The sequence below is a fragment of the Channa argus genome, chromosome 5 (assembly GCF_033026475.1).
Source record: "Channa argus isolate prfri chromosome 5, Channa argus male v1.0, whole genome shotgun sequence".
In the NCBI taxonomy this organism is placed as follows: Eukaryota; Metazoa; Chordata; class Actinopteri; order Anabantiformes; family Channidae; genus Channa; species Channa argus.
This window is the reverse complement of record NC_090201.1, coordinates 13,356,626-13,377,713: the sequence shown is the minus strand read 5'-3', so window position 1 is coordinate 13,377,713 and position 21,088 is coordinate 13,356,626. Positions and strand designations below refer to the sequence as shown.

General features: G+C 37.3%; 2 protein-coding genes across 2 annotated transcripts; both read left to right on the top strand.

Annotated features, from left to right (window-relative positions):
* Positions 1 to 144: 144 nt before the first annotated feature.
* espl1 (extra spindle pole bodies like 1, separase) lies at positions 145 to 17,880 on the top strand. Its single transcript, XM_067504618.1, has 32 exons — positions 145 to 348; positions 487 to 575; positions 789 to 1,091; positions 1,952 to 2,698; positions 2,794 to 2,895; positions 3,026 to 3,137; positions 3,279 to 3,406; positions 3,522 to 3,715; positions 3,863 to 4,105; positions 4,301 to 4,445; positions 4,806 to 4,965; positions 5,142 to 5,281; positions 5,519 to 5,653; positions 5,789 to 5,905; positions 6,014 to 6,185; positions 6,310 to 6,438; positions 6,560 to 6,716; positions 7,788 to 7,897; positions 8,236 to 9,356; positions 9,454 to 9,859; positions 10,475 to 10,606; positions 10,852 to 11,065; positions 11,244 to 11,449; positions 11,737 to 11,864; positions 12,804 to 12,926; positions 13,164 to 13,313; positions 13,449 to 13,616; positions 13,770 to 13,874; positions 13,971 to 14,086; positions 14,212 to 14,295; positions 16,379 to 16,543; positions 16,803 to 17,880. The coding sequence occupies exons 2-32, from the start codon at positions 495 to 497 to the stop codon at positions 17,002 to 17,004; spliced, it is 6,495 nt and encodes a 2,164-aa protein (XP_067360719.1). The 5' UTR covers positions 145 to 348; positions 487 to 494; the 3' UTR covers positions 17,005 to 17,880.
* A 428-nt stretch (positions 17,881 to 18,308) lies between these two features.
* pfdn5 (prefoldin 5) lies at positions 18,309 to 20,663 on the top strand. Its single transcript, XM_067504638.1, has 6 exons — positions 18,309 to 18,462; positions 19,094 to 19,196; positions 19,500 to 19,531; positions 19,638 to 19,712; positions 19,833 to 19,938; positions 20,411 to 20,663. The coding sequence occupies exons 1-6, from the start codon at positions 18,397 to 18,399 to the stop codon at positions 20,482 to 20,484; spliced, it is 456 nt and encodes a 151-aa protein (XP_067360739.1). The 5' UTR covers positions 18,309 to 18,396; the 3' UTR covers positions 20,485 to 20,663.
* The last annotated feature ends 425 nt before the right edge of the window (positions 20,664 to 21,088 follow it).

Genomic DNA, 21,088 nt, shown 5'->3' with positions numbered 1-21,088 from the left:
ATAATAAGGCCAAAACACAAATTTCAAATATACCGAAAAACATGTAGGCCTTGTGTGTCCCCCAGCTGTACTAAACATTTGGGCATTGTACTAAATACTACATTACCCATAAGCCCCATTTCCGTGTAAAACCGGATGCTGTGTGGGATTGGTTAGAATACGTCTTTCAAAAACAGTGCGCGGTGGCTGGTGTAGCTTTTTTCCATGATTGTTGCGGAAATTAATAACTAAAGCTACACGAGTTTAGAAGCAACTGCATAGCTGTTTAAAAGTACATTGTTATGGGTAGTAAATTTACCTTCAATCTGCTGTAAAGTGAGGATTGGGTACAAAGACATTTCATTTCAAGTAAGTGATCGTTAACTTCTGTAACTGTACGTTAACGTTGAATAGCGTCGGTGAACGTGCCACTAACGTCTAAGCTAACTCGCTTGATCAAAGTTAAACATGTTAAAAGTTAACCTCTGACTAACCTGTTCTTTGCAGTTTCCGATATGAAGTGTTTGAAAGCGGAGGAGTACATCAAGCGTACTGCTTCTGTGAAAGAGACGGAGCTTTTACTTCAAGAACTAGAGGTTTGACGTTAATCACATTACTTTATTTCGATAAAGCGCTGGTGTAACCCGAGTATTATTATTGGTCCCCAAATGAGCCCGGTTCCATTTGTTATCTTATTTATAGGAAATACATTGAGGTCACGATATGTAACGTAACTATACACAAAATATGAATACCGCCACTATTAAAAGAAAATCTTAACCTGTTTGGTTTAACGTTACATTTTTTAGAACTATGTGAAGAGTGGTCCAGGCATTCAGGGTCGCACACTGTGTGACAGGGTCATCAGAGCCTGTAACCATCAACTTGGGGTTGGATCCCCTGACTCTGACCACGTCAGTCACTTGGTAAAGCTGGTTGAGCTTTCTCTTCAAGGCTACGATGTTTCTGCAGCACTTGTTCCTCAAAGCATACCACTGTACATGGAAAAAATAATTTTCCATATCATCAAGAAGCTGAACAACCTAGAAGCTCATAGTCTATGCAGTCATGTAGCTGAATTGCTTTACTGCAGGATTAAACCAGCGCAACAGGTATGTTTGACTTTTAACAGAGATGTTAACCCTTAAGAGATCCTAGGAACATTTTATGCCATTCAGTTTTTTTTATTTTCAAGCCAGTTTGGCTGTGTTGAAGGAATATATCTCAAATTTGCTAGAGGATATTAATTTTTTAAAAAGAGGGGCTTGGCCGATAAGTGGTTGGGATCCCACTCCACCAGGTACTTCCCTGCCCAGCCATCAAGGGCCACTTTGGTGCCGAGCCCGGATAAAATGGGAGGGACGGAAGAAACACTCTACTGTGGCCACCCCTGAAGGGACAAGCCGAAAGTCATTGATCTATATTATTATTTTTTTAAATTAAGAATTGTCATGTTAGTTCCTAAAATTAGTCTAAAATGGCTAAGCTAATAATAATAATATTCAAATACTCCTTCAAATGTATATTATTCAATTCAATTCAACTTTATTTATATAGCGCCAATTTACAACAAAGTCATCTCAAGGCACTTTACAGAATAAAGTCCAGACTACACAAGTATGGAAATTATGGAAATTATTTTTGTTTTTTGTTTAATATAAAATTATAACTCCTAAAAGTTACAAACATAATGGCCTTTTAAAGGGTAAAAACCCAAAAGATATATAATTAATATTAGATATGTAAACCTAAGGCTGAAGTAGTTTTAAAAGATTGAGTCATTTAAAGAGGAAAAATATTAATTAATATGACATTTTTACAGCAGTTTTTAGGAAGGTCAGAATCAAATGTGAGTTTTTTTAAAAGGATTTCTTAAGGGTTAAAGAATTATGCATTGTGCATTATATCCCGCATACACACTACATTATTACTTGATTACTATTAGCCTTAACATTGTTTATATGGTCTGTAGGCTGAGGATTACTGTATTCTACTGAGGAGCTGTTTCTCAGTTCTCTGGAGTGGAATATCTGCTGCCAAAGACAGGAAAATCCTGAATCACCGGGACAAACTCCACTGCCAGATGCAAGCTCTGAACTTCCTCTTGTTGTTAAAGGCAGAAACTCCATCTTTCTCCAAAGCTCCCATGTACATAGAGGATGCCCTCACTGAATTTGAGAGTAGTTGTGGAACGGTGACCAGGGATGATGCTTCCTTTCTCGTTCAGGAAGTGCACAAACTTTTTAACAGATACTGGACTGTTGGCCGAGGCTCTGAGGATGACGGGGGAATGCAGTATATTGAGACTTCCACTTTATATGTGCTTTCAGAAATAGTGTTGATGGCAGTTAAGCTGCTTTGTGTGGCACACCACTACGATCTGGCCTCTACCTTTCTAAACGAAATTGAGAGCAAGATGCGAGACTGTGGTGACTGTCAATGTACAGCTCTATTGCTTGGTAAATGGGCAGTAAATCTTCATGCAACTATTAAGACTGGCGAGGACAACGCCCAAGCTTTGACACAGTGTGCCAAAGTCTTAAGGTCTCTATCAGTGAACCTGGGTGACCAAGAAGCTCATGCAGTTCTGGAAGGGTGTGGACTAGTAGCATGGGTTGTCGAAAGTGGCCACAAGAAAGGATTGAGTGGACCTGTACTTGTGGCCTGGTTTGCATTTCTTGAGGAACACCAAAAGCAGATAATAAAAATGCTAAAGAAGGTGAGTGCAGTTATTGAGCAGGAAATGTATTCTGATCTCTTCCTATGTATATTTTTAGAACTTGGACAGATAATGCTAATGTGCTCTACCAACAGAATCCATCATGCCAAGCTGAGAACAGCAGACTGCAACAGGGGCTTTGTTTCAGTATGTACCAAGGCTTCGTTTTAACTTATGAGAGTATGCTCTCATCACAGGTGAGAATAACATCTGTAATGGCCAGTTCCATGATAATAATAGAAGTAATAAAACTGAACACAACACTTGCAACCTGTGTTAACCATTGTAGATGTACTCTAAGGGATTTTGATAAATTTTTCTTCCTAGCTGGAAAACAGTGATACTCTGGAGAGAGTGCTGCTGTATTGCCAAGCCACAGCTGGACAGATGATGAATGAACTGCGCAAGCTGCCAAGTGAAAACCTTCTAATTAAAACAGGTTTTGGATTCTACTTTGTGTACTTTGAGTTGCCAAGTCACTTTGAGTGTTTTTGAAATCCTTATTTAAATTAGGAGGAACATAGACACTTATTATTGTGACTTTCTTTGTTTTGCTTTTTTGTCATTGTGTGTCTTGTAGTGATCACAGTAAGCAACTTAGCTTGTGGCTTATACAACCAGCGTCTCTATGACCAGGCCTTCATGCTAATTGAGATCCTTTGCAAGGATTTTTTGAAGAATTGCCCCACCTCACTTTCTATTGACAGGGTAAGTTTTTCTTAGTTTACTCTTTACACGCACACACTTATATGTATGATCAACTGTTCTGTTAGTTGGTCTTCATTCATAATTGATAATGAAATCTTTCATTGTCATTGTCTAGCTAAGCCGACTCTTCATGCTGGCTGTGCAGACGTCACGGCGGGCTGGACAACTGGAGCGAGCACTTGACTGGGTGATCCTGTGGCTGAGAGCTCTGGGAGATGAAATCACCACTCATATGGCTGAACCCGTCTCTCTCTGGGTAAAAACAAAAATCGATGCAGCACGTAACTCTGAAGAGGACATCCGACTAAGGTACAGCCAAGCACTAATGACTTATCTATTGTAAATTGTCAGATATTCTGCTGTGTGTATCAATGGTTTTGTGAAATGGTGTTGTGTGGAAAATTGATGGAAAGGAAACTTAGAACTGTTGGCTTGTCTTGTCACATTGTGAAATAGAACATTGCGTGATGGTTTTGGTCCTGATGTCCCTGATGAGGGAGTAATGCTCTGCCTCTTGGATGAAGAACTGCGTGCCTATAAGGAAGTTGCAGGGGACACTGCCCAAGAGCGTTACAACACACTCTGTGACCTGCTAGACATCTGCCATGAAGGGAGCTCCCACAGCCACCTACGGGCTGTCTACCTCTGTGAAATGGCCCAAGTTGTGTGTTTCCAGGATTTCAGTGAACAAACTGAATGGTAGGATTTATTTAGATAATAATTTCCTAGTGTAGGTGTGTTTTGTTACAGTTACAATGATTTACATACTACGAAAGAAAATAGGTTGCTGGAATCTCAGAATTGTGCTTAAATCATAAAGCACTAGAGCCACATATTTAAAAAGCTAGTCACCAGCATTTCTGTGTGTGTTTTTGTATGTTTGTAACTTCACAGCACAGCAATTGATTTTACATATGAGGCTTTACGACTACTGGAAGAAGAACCAGAAACTCCAGAGAATTCTGACAGACTGCACGATAACAAGGCCCATGCTTTTCTTTGGCTCTATATCTGCACAGTTGAGAAGAATCTTCAGGAGGTGAGCACCGCTGGATCTGTTAGAATATTATTTTCATATGGTTCTAAACTACAGATTTTTTTTTTGTTTTTTTTTTTTTGCAAGGGAAAAAAAAGTTAAATTGTCACTGGTTAAGATATGCTCGCCCATTTATAATTACATTATAATCTATATGTTTTAAATCATATAGATTAATCTTTTTCTCTGAATTACTTAAAGACATGCTAGTAATCTACAAGGGAAAGTTAAACACTCAGCTAATACATTTATTTAGATGGTATAACTGATGTTAAAGTTCTGTGAGATGGAATAATCAAAGTGGTTGATCTGCTGATGAAGGATGATGTTAATTTAATAAAAATACTGTGTATTTTTGTCCAGGCCATTGAGAAGGACAATAAACTTCGAGAGCTGCGTGAGCAGACACGCTCTTTGGCCAATCCCATAGGAACCAATGATTTTGATTATGAAGACAAGCAAAAGACACAGGACAGCATTCAGGTCTATGAAGGCCTGCATTTCAACTTGGCTGCAGATAACAGTAGGAAACCATTTGTCATATTATTTTCTTCAAGATGATGTTTGCATTCTGATAGCCAATTGTTATACTAGATATGTGTGAGAATGCATTGCCATCATAAACTTAGTGGGTCTAATCTAATAGATATTTTTTTCACCTTATTGATTGATAACCTTATTTATTTTTTTATCTTTCAGAACTGTGCAAACCTTTGGAAAGAGCACTAGATGAGTGGTGCACTCTTTTGAAGGGTGAAGTCCTGCCTTCTGTCCGTAACACCAGACAGACATGTAGCTCTATTGGTTTGAGTGCAGCACTCTTCAAACTTATGGGAAAGGTAATAATAAAAGATGTGTGCAAAATTATCCCAGATAACAGATTTTCAGTTTGTATCAATAAGTATCATCCTTCTACTATTCAAAATTAAGACAAGTATTTTAAGGTTTCTCTTTTAAGAATTAGGTGTGTTAGAATTCATTATGTAACCTAATTATGGTGTTAAAATTAGTATTAATTTCATTGGCAATTGCTGTATGTGTATAGTAGGCTAATCAAAATTTTTCTTTTTTGGTAGCCTGTAAAGGCCTTGGAAGCTTACCAACTTGCTATCAGACTGTCACGTCACCTTGCTGACACCCATGGTTGTGCCAACTTTCTCTGTCAATCGGCCAGCCTCCTACTGGATATCGGCACTCCTGAAATAGCTTTGGTAATGCAGTTTTGTAATGATTATTCTTAAGGAGAATGTATCTAATTTCATGTCAATATGGGCTTGGTAAATATTGTTGTAATATGTTCCACTTTTATTTGAAATTATTTTCCAATGTAACTAATTGTCTTTTAGACGCAGCTAGAGCATGCTGAAAAAATCCTTACCTCAGATACCGCTGCTGAGAGACCTTCTCACCTCTCTATGCTGGCCATTCTTTTGAAAGCTCAGTATTGCTATAGCACAGGACAGGTGGGCAATGTGTACCTTTTATTATTTATCATATTATTGATTTTATTTTATTTTTTTTGGGCCATGTGGACTTTATCAAATTGTCCCTCATGTTTGGCTATATTTCAGGTGGATCGTGGAGTGCCTTATCTTTGTAGCGTGCTTAAAGAAGTGAATGAGCTGAAACAGTCAAAGAGCTGGTACCTTCTGCGTGCTCGCACACTCCAGACCTGTTGCTCCTATCTGAGTTTGGACACAGCTGCACTGCCACAAATTCAACGGAGCTGTATCACACAGTTTGGTTAGCAGAAACATTTGCTGCAATTTCTTCTAACCAAATTGCTTTGTGTCCTTAGTATGCAATGTGAGAATGTAATCCAAAGGTTTGCAGCTTTAAAGTATGGATCTGTGTTTTTGTGTGTTAGGTATAAATAGCCCAGACACTGCCATCTACGAAAGCCTGAAGCTTCTCTGCAGCCTGCTGGTCACACTGGTAGGGAAAGGTCTATATGGGACTAATGGCAGCAGCACAGATGTGCGCTTCATTGACCAAGGTACATTCTTCTCACACATGGCCCAAAAGGTCATGGTCAAGATGATATTCCCCTTAGTTTTTTTTTTTATGTTATAAATTATAACGTTTTTTTAAATCTCTTTGTCTTGATCAATGAACAGGAGATAACCTGGTGCTGAAATGGCAGCTGCTCTCAGAGCTGTTAAATTGCTCAATGAAGATTGTCACTATGAGGAGCAACTGTGGGGTCATCAATGATGCCAGGCTTCAATGCCTAGAAGCCCTTAAACTGGCCATCAAGCTGCAGGCACTTAGCCAGTATGTTCATGTGTACCCTGTGCCAGCCACAACAATAACACTGGTGGTTTTAATAATGTCATGAAGGACAAAGGTCAGCATGGCCACACACATCTGTCTGTGGCTGTATCACATTTTCTCATGTGGAAGAAAATGTAATGCACTGTGTGCAGATGTGGTAGAAGTACACAAACTCAATACACAAGGAAAAAAATCCAAGTATTAGTCTAATCAAATCTCTTCTACAAGTATCAGTCTTTCCTTAAGTAAAATTACTAAGAAGACTATGTACATTTTAAGTAAAAGTAATACTAATCTAAGAAAATGGATTATAGTAATTATTGTTTAAAAACTTCTTTTTAACCAGTTTGTGTTAACGAGTTTGGTTAACTCCTCATGATATATCAAAACAATATTATATTTTTATATTAAAACCACCAGTCTTAATGTCGTGGCTGATTGGTGTATGGCAGTGTGATGAAATATAAATGGTGAAGTTGGATCCCAAAGAGAATTTTTGATTATATTCTTAGTTTTTGCAATAGAACAAGTTATACTAAAGGTCACAGTTTGTTTCTCTGTTTGTTTGCTGTTACTATATTTAAATATGTTGGGTCTGTAGATTTTACAAGCTTTGTCCTTGATTAGCAGATGAGCAATATATGTATACATGCAGAATATTTACAGTGTACTGTTATGATTAATAGAGTTAAACTGCATGCTCAGTTACAGTTCATTAGGCACCATTAAATGTATTGCATGCCATGGCATAAAATCTAGTTTTTATGATGCCTTTTCTTTTTTAATTAACTCTCTTTAGTTAAAATTGTTACGGCTAGATCAGAGCAGAAACTGTGAGTGTTTCCAGGAGCACAGTTGCCTCCGTACTTGTAAGGAATGCAGCATTAACTCTGTAGAAGTAGGAGGACCTGCTGGAAGCTTGTATATCTCAGCAGCTCTGCATTAATCAGACCTTTTTATGGTTGAGTGGCTATATATTAGAAGACCAATTGATGTGGTCAGAATACAAACTCCTTTTTAAAGTTTTTGCTTCTTAATTTGATTTTCTTTGTCTGGTTTTGGTTATTTTAGATGTGCTGAGCTACTGGTGATAAAAGCTGAGTTGGAGTTGATGCAGGGGGAAAGAGAGGAAAGTGGCTTTGATTTAGAAAAGGTCCGGAACCTTCTGGACCTCTGCACAGGTCAGTTAAATTCACAGCTCAATGTGCCTAAATACCACATGTTGTTGATTCAAATTGTCATTCTTTGACTTTTAGTTTAACTATATTGTGACTGTGCGATCATTGTTTAAAATGTTTGCATGTTATTGATTCCAAGTAAATTGTTGAAAAAAACTAGTTAAGTTAGTTACAAAAGGGTTTGAAATTATATGATTATTGGTTAATGTATTATTAATAATCATTAATGATTAATGGTCACATTGCATTAGACAAGTTGTTCAGTTCCATGTTGAAATGTTATGTCTATAGTTGCATTTGAGTGTCTTATATGACATTTTGTATTTTGTTTTTTCTTTCAGATTTTTCTGATCAGGTCCAGAGGGCAGAGGTGAAAATCAAGCCAAGGAAAGGTCGCCCAGTTCAGAAGTCTCAGTGTCCTATTCCTGCTTTGGAGGATGATTTCAAGGGCATCCTGAGCACTAGGTGGCTTGGCAAAGAACCAGTAGTTAAGGATCTGGCTAGCTCCCCACCTCTCAAAGTCCAGCCTCATCGCTGGCTCTCTTCACTGGCACATGAAACAGACTGCCAGTGCCCCTGCTGCTCTGAGCCCTGTCTGGGCCGTGCCACTGCTCGCTGGGCAGCAGCACAGGCTGACCTGGTTCTTCAGTTGAATCCCAATGAATCCAAAGTTATTTTGAAACTTCAATGGGCAGCATTAGCTCGCTGTAAGAGTGTCACTGCCAAACTGGGGGCAAAATTGGAAAAACTCTTCCTTTCCAGTAGTCCTGCCAGAGGCTCCTCTAAACCCTCCCTGATGCAGGATGTGATGGGCCGTGTGTACCTTCATATGGCCCTGTCTGGGCTGGATCCAGGACGTAACAAGCTCTGTAGTATTTGGAAAATACTGGAATCAGGCTTCACTTTTGTTGATTCCACACCCTCTCCAGTACTAAGACCTGTAAGAGCAGGCCTTAAAGCAGCCAAGGCCATGGTATCAATAATTACCTTGGCGTCAAAAAAGGGCTGCATCCCAGAGGAGCTTTTCTCAAATGTTTGGACTTGGAATGCTCCCAATGATAGAGAGCTGAAATCAGAAGAAAAAACAGTGCAACCATCATCATTGCTTAAAAAACCTAAAGACTCTATTAAAAACCCTGATGTTTGTGACAAGACAAAGGTCAAAGTTGTCAAGCCCAAGATTCAAGTAGAAACCTCCACCAATGTAAAGGGAATGTTTCCCGTGACACCTGTAATGGTGAAGTCAAAGTCCACTGTTCAGGAGCTTGGCTCTTTTGACTTCAACACAGTGGTACCTACGTTATCTTTTACTCCTATTCAGAAAGTAAAAACATCAGTTCAGAAAGCACCAAGGACTGCCCCTAAGGTACAGTTTCATGTGTATGAAGAGTTGTCGCCAATTCAAGACAAAGCCCAACCAGTGCCTGCTGCACCTAGACGCTCAAAGAAATCACGTTTCAAGGTAGGCATCTAATCAGATTACATGATTTGATGTTTTGAGAAGTATACTGCTTTTGTGTTTTTATGTACCGCAGTCCCTTTTTAATATTTTAATGTAGGTGGAGTTTAGCGATGAAAGTGACTCGGAGAATAAAACTAAACCTGAGCCAAAAGACAAATCCGATGTACCCAAGAAGCGAATGACTACTAGAAGAGCTGCCTCCAATGCTAAAAAAGCCTCAGATTCTCCTGCTGGAAAAGTCCCAATCAAAAGACAGGGTAGGGTTAAAAAAGGAAATGAAGTCTCTCAGGGTGCATCTTCTGAGGATGATGTGACAATGGTGTCTCAGGCTGCCTCAACAAGAAGAGGAAGATCCAGAAGGCAGCCTTCCAGGACAGAGGCAGAGACTGTGGAAGAGCCAGACAAAATGAGGTCCATTGAAGAGGAAACTAATGAAGTGATGGACATCAGCATTGAGCAGCTTAGGACATCAGACATGGAGACTGAGGACAATCCTGCTTCAAGTAAAGTTATTGTTATGTATTTTGTAGACACAATGAAAATGTACCTTTTTAATATTGTTAACTAATAATTTAAAATCTCCTTTCCGTTTTGCAGTTTTGTTTCTACCATTTAATCAAACTGTAGCTGTACAATTTGTCCCAGCTCACTTTTATTGATTTAAAAAGTTATAATGTAGTATATTAACAATGACTCGGGAGAAAACTTGTGGAAATGAGCCCAGTATTTGGAGCTGTATCAAAAGTAGTAGTAGAGTGTGAGACGTGAAGAATGCCAATAACCTTTACATTTATTAATTTAACAGACGCTTTTATCCAAAGCGACTTGCATGTGAGGTACAAGGCAAGCAAGAATCTAAGTCAATGAGAAAACATCAAAGCAGAGTCCTATCAGAAAAGTGTTTACATTTCATGAGATGCAAGTGCAAAAAAGAGCAGGAAGGATTTAAAAAAATATATATATTTATTTTTTAGATAGAATGGAAGAGTTCTGTTTTCAGCAGTTTTTTGAATATTTGAATGAGTTTGCTGAGCGTGCAGAGTTTACAGTTACTAGAGTATCCAACAAAAATCTGGATAAATGCTCAAGCTAAAATTTCTTTCTTGAATTTTCTGTAGACTTTGATTTTGAGGTCCTGCGGAGGGATATTTGTTGTAATTTTGAGAGGGACGACTTGCTTGAACTCAGGAACAAAGGTCATTTGAGAGAATGTCCACAAACCCACCTCCCTCGTTCCAACATCAAGCCAGGTAATCTGCTCTGCTGTCATCTGTATGTTTATGTATTTTAATTTAATACAGTATCGTTTTGCACGAACATCTACATCAGAACCTCACAAAAAGAAAATGCTTTTGTGATTTTGTAACATCAGATGAATATTTATAAACCCATTGTTTTCATCCTTTATACATAAATATGTTTGCAAACTTTTATTTAGCCGTTATAAAGAGTTATTTCATTTCCTCGATTGATTTTTGCTTTTTTTTTTCTCTAGAAAATCTTTCTCTGGAGGATGTTCAGTCATTGCTTTGGTCAGCATGGCAGAGCTTTCAGCACTTTCCCTCTCCCACAATCTATCCTACTCTCTGTTGTCTTCTGGCTTTGACCATTGGACAGCAGGACCCTGTGACTACAGCGATGCTACATACCCAAGCTTTAGGCATCACAAGCCGTTATCGCACCATCCGGCATTTAGCCAGTTGTCTTAAGTAAGCGTATTCGTTATACCTGAAGTGTCAATCATGTCTTCCCAAATCTAAATACTTTTTATATCAAGATATCTCAAACAGCAAATCTCAAACTTTCAGTTAACATATGTATTGATGGAATTACAAATTGTTTTCAAATTTTGTGAGCATTCCATGTGGTGTTGTTGAATTCTAACAGGAAGCTGAGAAAGACTCACAGTGATTTGGCAGAAAGAATTGATGCTCTCAGTCTAAATGAGGCCAGTTCAACAGAGTCCAAGCTTTCTACTGAACACAGTTTGTCTCGGTTGGAGAACATCTTTTCCTTCCCGACTGCCGACTCCTCATCTTTCCCCCAAAACCACTGCCAAGAGTTTACAAAGCAAATTCAACACCTTCCCGCTGGTAAAATAATGATTGCTGTTTTCTCAGAAGCCAGAAGTGTGTTATCTTTTATTATGAGAGGTTATAGTCAGCGGATTTGAAATTAATAATGGTGGAGGGGGTAGGTTTAGTATGTCATTCCTTTTTTTTACTCCTTTACTTAGCGAGACTGACTTAGTGAATGTGTACTTTTTGTCTTGACCCTAACGTTATTTGAGTCTGATGTTTTCGTGCTTGATAAGCTATGCAAATGTAGAATGTAAACTGCATTTTATGCTCACACTCTGCTGTGTTTTTATGTCAAATAGGCATAACGGTGTGTTTGATGTCGGTGCTTGGAGTCAAACCTGGGGAGATGGGAAACAGCATCATGCTGTCACGTCTTGAGAAAAGTTCTGCCCCTGTCACTGTTAACATCCCCACAGCCAAACAGCTGGTGATGTCGACAATCTATATTATTTTTTTTAATTGATGGCTTTATTTTTCGTACTTTCAAACAAGTATAAAACTTCACAAAAATGGTAGCCTCAATCTGGACCCAGATAATAGTGTGATTAGCTATGACTTTAGCAATGTGGACATATTAGTGACCTTAAAATCTTGGCCCAAAAGATTTCCCAATTCTTAGCATTAACAAGTTGACAATGTAAAAGAGATTTCCCTTTTACACTTTTACTGAAAAAATCATTGTCATCATCACTGCAATGTGCAATAAACACAAATGCAAGAATAACGTCAGTAGAGAGGACAAAAAATCATATTGTAGTTTTTGTTTTTAAACTTTAACCAGTTATTAATGTCAGCACTGATTATTTTTCTTTAATGTTGATTTTACTTTATCTTCAAAGGAGATATTCAGTGTGACTTTGCTGTTGTAGAAATTAACACTCAGTTGTCAGTTTATTAGAAACACATAGCTAAATGTAAGAGAAATCCAACAGTAATTAGAGTAAATTCTCTCTAATGAGAATATTGTTTAGTTTTGAAACTGTTTGGTTGTGCTGGTTCAATTGTCTCATCACTGTGGAAAATACTGCTGTTGAACTATAAAGCACAGAGAGGTATAGCATAAAAAATTATTTTTTTTTGTTGTTTTTACTATAATTCCTATTTGGAATTATTTGGAACCTATTGGCATATCTTTAAAGGGAGAAAGGCAATAGGAACTGCCTTCCTGATGTATTTACTTCACCAATTGCTTTCTATAATTTACTTTCTATAATTGATTGTATTATTCACTGCCAAACCTATGAACTTCAAGCTGTAAACAATAAATTTAAGTGCAACTCTTGTAAGTTCAGATTTTATAATCATTATTCCTGATGATGGCTTTGATTATTTTATTTTATTTTATTTTTTCCTCTGTGTTGTGCAGCACCCCATTAGTTGGCTGGTGCAGGAGATGGATAGTATTCAGGTGGAGCAGAAAGTCGTGAGCTGTGTGTCTGAGAAAGCCAAGTGGTGGGAGGGCCGCAGAGCACTTGACTCTCGAGTTGAAGTAAGTGGTTAAGCAGCAAGGGCAGTGCCTCAGAGGCTTGGGAGATAGACGGCTTTGTTATTTAATTATTCTGACAGTTATACACTTCTCAACAGATATGTAGACCTATACAACAGTGCAGAGAATGATAATTTCAAATAACATGAAATTATGCTTTTGAGTCAGTTATGAGTGAAAAATGTCACTTAAAGGCTGCCTGAATAAATTTGTCTGAATGCTCTCCGTCCATTCTTTTAGCGAGTGTTGAAGGAAATGGAGGGATTACTGGGATGCTGGAAGAGCTTTCTGCTGCCTCTGTCATCAGATCCTGACCTCGACAAACAGACCCAGCAGCTTTGTGAAGCCTTGTCTGCCAGAGGAGTGACAGTCAGTAAGGAGATGTTGCAGGTGGGTGTTGGTTAGGGTTAGGGTATCATGTATCCTGAAAATCAGCATCTAACTTTCCTCTCTGCCTTGGTTTCAAAAACAGCTGAAGTACTAACAGCAAAGCAACAACCACTTGACCTCAGGCTTTTGTTTCAGGCTGTGCTGTCTGCATCCCCCATACTCTCCCAAGAAGATCTAAAAAGATTTGCTCGAGGACTTTCTCCACGGTGGGATGTGCAGTGTGAGCAGCTTCTCCATACAGCTGAGACCAGACTCAAAGAAAGAGATAAGCCTCAGGGTCATGTTGTTCTCATTTTAGACAAGGTTGGTTTAATCATCTCTATCAATCCGTAGAGTCTCTTGCAGTCAAATTAATACATAGAGGGTTTTTTTTAAATCTGGCTTAGTCCAAAGTATGTGCCTTGTAGTGTGAAATAATGCTATATTGTATATTTTGTTCTGTTGTTTTGAATACAGTACCTTCAGAAGTTGCCATGGGAGAGTATCTCCATCTTGAAGTCTTGCTCTGTCAGTCGAATGCCTTCACTGCAATCACTGATTGGACTAAGCATTCAGAAAGAGGTCAGATAATGCCACATAAGCATAATATGGCCTGTGGTGTAGCTATAATTGTTGAGCAATGGATATAGGTATTTTTATTTAAATATTCTCTTTTAGACCGACTCTCAGTCCATCCTCAAGCAAGGTGTGAATGCGAGGCAGGTGTTTTATGTGTTGGACCCTGATGCCAATCTAGAAAACTCTCAGGACAGATTTAAGGAATGGTTTAGCAGGTTAGACCACAACTCTTTTGCAGCAAGAAAAGCATTTGATTGGTGTATATACATTTCTATCACAGTGTATATACATTTCTATTGCTTTTTTTTTTCCATTTACTCCTTTACTATTGTCCTTTAAGTAATCTGGACTGGGATGGAGTGTGTGGAGTTCCTCCTGATTCAAGTCGACTGGAAGAAGCAGTTGCAACCAAGGATCTATACATGTGAGTTGGTGATGGTGTTAAATATCCTGATATACCCTTATGGGCAGTGCTATAATACTCGAGATTGGTCTTGTCTTAAGACCACTTTTTTAAGGTCTCTATATGCTCTCAGAATCTGACGCATTTTCACTCTGTCTTGTTTTTGTCTTAAACAGTGCAGACTCTAGATAATTTCTTTTCCAACACCGCAACGGTGGCAAAATCACTTGATTGCCTGGACATTTACTGTTTTGATGTAAAACGTCTTGCTTTCAAGTGCAGCCAATTACTTCACTTATTTCTCATTGGAAATCATTGGCTCCCCCCAAACACAGTGTGTTGGTGTAATAACTATATCTGCAACATTGATAAAGCACGTGGAGACTGAACTTGGTTCATCCTGTATGAGCCAACCAGGGTTTACTCTATTTTTGTCTATATTGCGTATTATAAGGTTAGTTATATAAGTATAAGTGCACTGATGATGTCATTAATTATGTCATATCCTTTGAAGTTTGTTGAGGCACACGGTTTCTTACTTTGTTCGGTGGAATTGATTTGTGAATGTGTTGGTGAAATTACTATTCGTAAATATGTACCGTAGAATTACTCTATCGGGTCAGTTGAGAAATGTGGAATTCAAGCATGATGAGTGGATAATTGTTGGACCACCGGCTGCAAGTAAGATCGCCTCTACACATCCTTTCTGAAATGTGGATGATTGGTCGTTTCATAACCAGCTGATAACAAAGTGCTAACTGAATGAAAGAGAAGTCTATATATTCAAATTCTTTTGAATATTGAAAATAGTATGGCTATGACTAATTGTATGTCATAAGCTGAATGTTCTAAATCTTTTTTCCAAGTAAGTATACATGGAAAAACGTAAAATCTAAGTAAAATTTTTGTTGATGTCATTTATGAAAAATAATTGAAAGTTGGAGTGTTCACATTTTTATTAAGAATGATTTTGTAACATGTTGGGGCCAAGGTGATTTTGTCTCTTTAAGACAGTTCTCCTGCTTTGGAAAAAAACTCACAAAATACAGATGAGGTGGGAGTACAAGTCTGTAGAGGTGCATTGATGAAGAGCTCCTGTTTATGTAAGACAGCTCTATGGAGCAGAGCTGACATTTTACCTGCAAATAAAATTAAAAGTTAATTTACATGAAAATAAAATTTAAATGAGTCTTTCAGAAAGGAATTTGAATATAATTAACTCAAATGAAAATTGAGCAAAAGTGGAAACGGGAAAGGAAAACATTTACTTTATTTTCATTAGAAGATCAAAATGATCCCAGGCTGGAGAAAATGTCCTTTTTCTCAATGGTTCCAAACATATCAGTGGATAGGGATGAAACAAAAACTAATACAAACAGCACCAAACAAAGACTCCTCTCTTTTCACTACCAATATAGTCTAAAGTAGCGGATCAATACAAGGTTTCATCGGGCTTGATACAGTACACGCACCGACTTCAGTATTGTTTGACCCATCACTAACACTAACAGTGAGGAGGGCCACATAAAGCTATGTAGAGAAGGTATAAATTTACTGCGACATGAACACTGCATATTGTCTGCAGTACCTTTTTACCACTTAATATAATGTCCTATTATTTCATAATTATTTAAACTGCTCCCTGTTAAATGGTTTTGTAATCAAATGAGTAAATCACTTGTAGTTAGGCTACTGAATGTTTGATTTCTTTGGAATCTAAATATAAGTGTGGCTGGTCAGATATGTTTTGAAGCTGACACTTGAATCTGTAACAGATTGTCTGCAGTTCCTGATGGTGTTCCTGAGCATTAATATTTTACATATAATTACTTCTGCAATAGTTCTGTACATGAAAAAGTCCACAAGCTTTCATATACTGTATGTTGATTGTTTGTAGCTTTTCTGCTTTCTAAATGTTGAATATTAAAATTTCCAAGATTTTTCTATAGTTACCAAATTGCTCACATTTAAACGAGGCTTGTTGGTTCTATCGAGCTTTCAATTCGTCAGATCATGGGGTCTTGAATTGGTTCTTTCGTCACTTTCATGTTTTATCGTGTGTTAATTTTATATTTTTGTGTGCTTCTTTAACTGGGTCCATTAGTTATGTGGGTCACGGTGCAGGTGCACGGTTCCTAGACAGCCAGGCAGTCCTGAAACGACAGATGAGGGCAGCTTCTCTGCTTTTTGGCTGCAGTAGTGCTGCTCTAGCAGTGCGTGGGGATCAAGAGGGACAAGGCATCATCCTTAACTACCTCATAGCAGGCTGGTGAGAGAACTATCTTTTCACATTCAGATTATTGCAAGCAAAGTAGTTTTACCCAAAAATACAAATAAATGTGGTAAAATTAAATTGTTATTTGTTTCATATCTTGACAATGATTGTATTTATTGTGATAATATGTTTTGATCATTTAAATTAGTAATTTGCATTTACAGTTATCAACTGAGAACTCCAAAGCTCTTTGAGTCAGTCTATTGTGTTATTCCTGTCATAACCAACCTGCCCTTTTTCTTTTTTTTTTCAGCCCTTTTGTTTTGGGAAACCTGTGGGATGTGACAGATCGGGATATTGATCGATTCACTAAGGCCTTGTTAGAGTCCTGGTTAGGTGCTGGATCAGGGGCTCCACTCCTAGATCATATGGGCTCATCGCGTCAGGCCACACACCTGAAACACCTTATAGGAGCTGCACCTGTGGTTTATGGTTTACCAGTCCATCTGCAGTAGGTGGGATGCTTATCTACAACATTACTTCATCAAACATGGAGGACATGACTTTAAATCTTTTTTGTTTTTGTGGGGGGGTTTACAATACTGCATATTTTGTTTATTTAAAAGCTTTGCTTCATTTTAAGCTAATACAACAGGATAAATGAATTCTGACATCTTGCTAATTTTTATGAAGTCTTTGATTACTCTTTCAATGTTTTTGACAGTGTTTTAATAAATCTGTTCTTCCATACAGTCCATGTATTTCTTGTGGAAAAGAATTGATGAAAAGCTGGAAATATTATATTTAAAATGACCCAAACACATGTGATGTAAAAGTCAATTTTTTGAATAGAACAACTTCTAATCAAAAGCAAGGTACACATACTTACAGTTCTAGTGTCATTACTGATCTGAATCTGTAACCAGATTAATGGATGGTAATAAAGCATTTTAGCTTTTAAAGTTAGTGATTGAAGTATTTAATGATTTAATGCAGGTTTTTTTTTTACAAACTAATGAGCATGAACTAAGGCAAAATTAAAGAGAGAGATTCTCCAAAAGTGTCCTTGGTCAAGACACTGAACCCAAGATGAGCATTTTACGTTTCAGCCGCTGGTATATAGAAGTCAATTTCACTCCTAGTTTAGGGAATTCGTGTGTATTCTGTTTAGGTTAGTCAGTTTGTAGAAAACGTCCCTCTGCTGTTCAATGCTCCGTTGCTGTCCCCTGCTGGCTTGGCCGAATGAAGTTTAATTTCATCAAATTAAAAATGATACACGAGTAAAGTCATAATTTCTGTCTCATGCATTTAAAGTACAAAATGTTGGTCTTGTTTGGAACCATTTTTACTTTGTAAATGAATATGTTTAAACAATAAAACATGTTTGGCAAATGCAGTGAGCATGTTTGCAGAGGGCAACGACTCATAATGAAGATGGTCCTTCCCGGAAGCGGCCACAAATCAGCCAAGCTATTAAGTTCTGATTTTACTGGTGCATTGAGAACAGTTAATCGAATTACCCTCGAAATATGTCAAGCTAATCACAGGATTATAAATGTTTGTAAAATACTACATTTTTGTTGCACTTAAATAACAGCAGATATGGCAGGGAGAGCGGAGCAAAGAGTAAGAGTCCTAGAATCGGTAGTACTTAAGGGGAAATTATAAAAAGTTTGAACTTTAAGAAATGTTACAATTGAAATCAAGACACAATGGTTTTAGGGGTACGGTTGAATATTTGGAAAACATTGTACCTAATAGGGACAGGTGGGATAGGCTCCAGTGGATGGGTGGACCTGATAGGAGAATGTCGTGAAAGGGAGGAGGTGTTATGATCTGCGTTTTCAGTCAGTGGGTGGCGTTAATGCACATACAGTTTCCAGAAAGGAAAGAAGAAGAAGAACAAAATGGCGGTGAATCTCACAGACCTCTCTTTGCCTCAGTTAGAAGGACTGAAAACTCAGTTAGATCAGGTAACATCAGCATATTTACTGTATTTAAATTCAGTATGTGTTTTAATATTACCATTACGTTGGGTGCGATCGACTGTCTTCAAACAGGACGGTGGTTTAACTAGCTAGCTCCTCTGAAGCTAACGGCACACACGTTTGTAAACTATGCAGTTAACGCTATACGGCGTGTACTGTTGTCTGAAGTACTTCAACAACGTTATTTTGACCTAACGTTACTTTTAAGTATGTTCATTAAAGTTGATAACACACTTTTGCGATAAGAGATGGGGAAAAATTGTTGGACCTCAGTTGCCCCCGAAACAAAAATGTTTTATAGATTTATAATTTTCCCAGGGAAAACAATAAATCGCATAGATTCATAAAATTAATTGGCGACAATTGAATTTATTAACCTTCTGCGTCTTTCTTTATAAAAAATATCAATAGTAAAAAAAAAAAAAAAACTCCACATTTGGACAAAAGCAATATGAATATGTTTATATGTTACTATGATGTCTATACTGACATTTTTTATACATTGATAAAGCTAACCATTACCAGATCTAATGGTTGTGAAATTATTAGATTTTAGTTTTACTTTAGCATTTGATTGCTTGATATATTTAACTCTGATTACATTTGTTTTGTGCAGGAGATTGAGTTCCTGACGTCTTCAATAGGTCAGCTCAAAGTTGTCCAGACCAAGTATGTTGAAGCAAAAGATAGTTTAAATGTCCTAAACAAAAACAATAAAGGTAAGTAAAATATGTTGTATAGTTTTATGTCCCACCAAGCATTTTTTTCTGTAATGATTGATGAAAACGTGTAGCTCGACAGCCGTTCATCAATTGCTATTATAAATAAGGTTACCTGGCTCCATATGTTGGAACAGCGACTTGGAATACATAATTAATACATATCAAGTCAAAAATGGGGTGATGATTATTAGAAGTGTAGCATCTCAAGGCTGATAGAAGTTTATGAACTCATCCACTACATTGTTGCATTTGCTGCTGAAGATGATTCATCTTCTGTTTTTTTCCCTCTTTGTTGTGCAGGAAAGGAGTTGCTTGTGCCACTTACCAGTTCTGTATCCTTTCTTTCCACATATTTTGCAGTTATATTTCATGTGATTTTAGATAAGGTTCTGTGCTTTTGAGGTATAGGTGCTTCTCCTTGACATTACTTCTTTCCAGATGTATGTCCCTGGAACATTAAATGATGTGGAACATATTTTAGTGGATGTTGGAACAGGGTACTATGTTGAAAAGGTAAATATTTTTGTAGTTGAAAGGCCATAAAGGTAATAGTTTAGTAAGTAATGTATTAAATAATGTATCACATTCCTCTGTAAATGTTATATTTGCTTTTGTATTTGTTTTTATCTGTAGAATGTGGAAGACTCAAAAACATTCTTCAAACGCAAAATAGACTTCCTCACAAAACAAATAGAGAAAATTCAGCCAGCCCTTCAGGAAAAACATGCTATGAAACAAGGTAAGTACTATTCAATTTTTAATAGATCCCTTTATTTCCTGCCTTCCTCCTTTTTATATGTTTTTTATTCAAAAACCATGTGTTTTATTGCTGAAGTTAAAGGTCCAATTATTTTGTACAGGGGATTTGCCTAGAACTCTGTTTTCAAGTTTTTGGTCCTTATTATGATTATCAAATCAATATTTCCTAAACAGTTAAGGAAGTTTGGTATGTATATTATTCTTTGTTGAAAATATGTGGTACAATATAATTAAATCAGTTTTCTTAAAAGTATGCAAATCCACAACACGTTGATCATTAACAGCTGTAGTTTCTCATAATTTACATTTTTTGTTTCTACTTTCAAATTTTGTAGGTAGAATTTATTCAATATTTAATTATACAAACAGAAGTTTTAAGACAACTTAAATCTTTCCTCTTTAGTTCATAACATATTCCATACTTAATTAAGAAATTTTGTTTTGTCTTACAGCTGTGATTGAAGTAATGAACATTAAGATCCAGCAACTACAGCAAAGCCAACAGGTTGGGACAACAAAAGCTTAATAAAAACCAGCACTGATCATGGTGGAGGGATGTTACACGTGCACAAAAAGCTGTTGTAAGACAATAAATATCCCTCCTAGTGTAATGAATTAAAAAAACACAAGAAAAAAATGATGCATTTATTTGTTTCTGAAGTATGCGCACAGACCTTGTCATCATTAAATCGTGTGTGTACTCAATTACTATTGTAATCACATTCATTTGGTGTCCAAATTCAGAGATCATTATGACCACCTATGCAATCTATGCAATCCAGTACAGTGGCTTTGCCATGAATTCTACTCTTACATTAATTTTTAATGTATTGCTCAAAACATTGGAACCACAACTCCACTACCCATCTTGATCTCTAAACACATAGTATAATTATCATGTTTCTGACCTAGAAACAGAAATTATAACCTTGTAAATGTAGCAGAACAACTGTATTGGATTACAATAAATTGCACAGGTGGTCATTATATTATGCCTGGTTGGTGTAGTTTACATATTCAAAAAGGTTGAAGAAAACACCCACACAGATGTTTTCTGTTATTCTGGTAAATTTGTGTTCTCTGGTTGAAAGTGAGCAAAGCTACACTGGTTGAAAAATGTGAATTCAGAC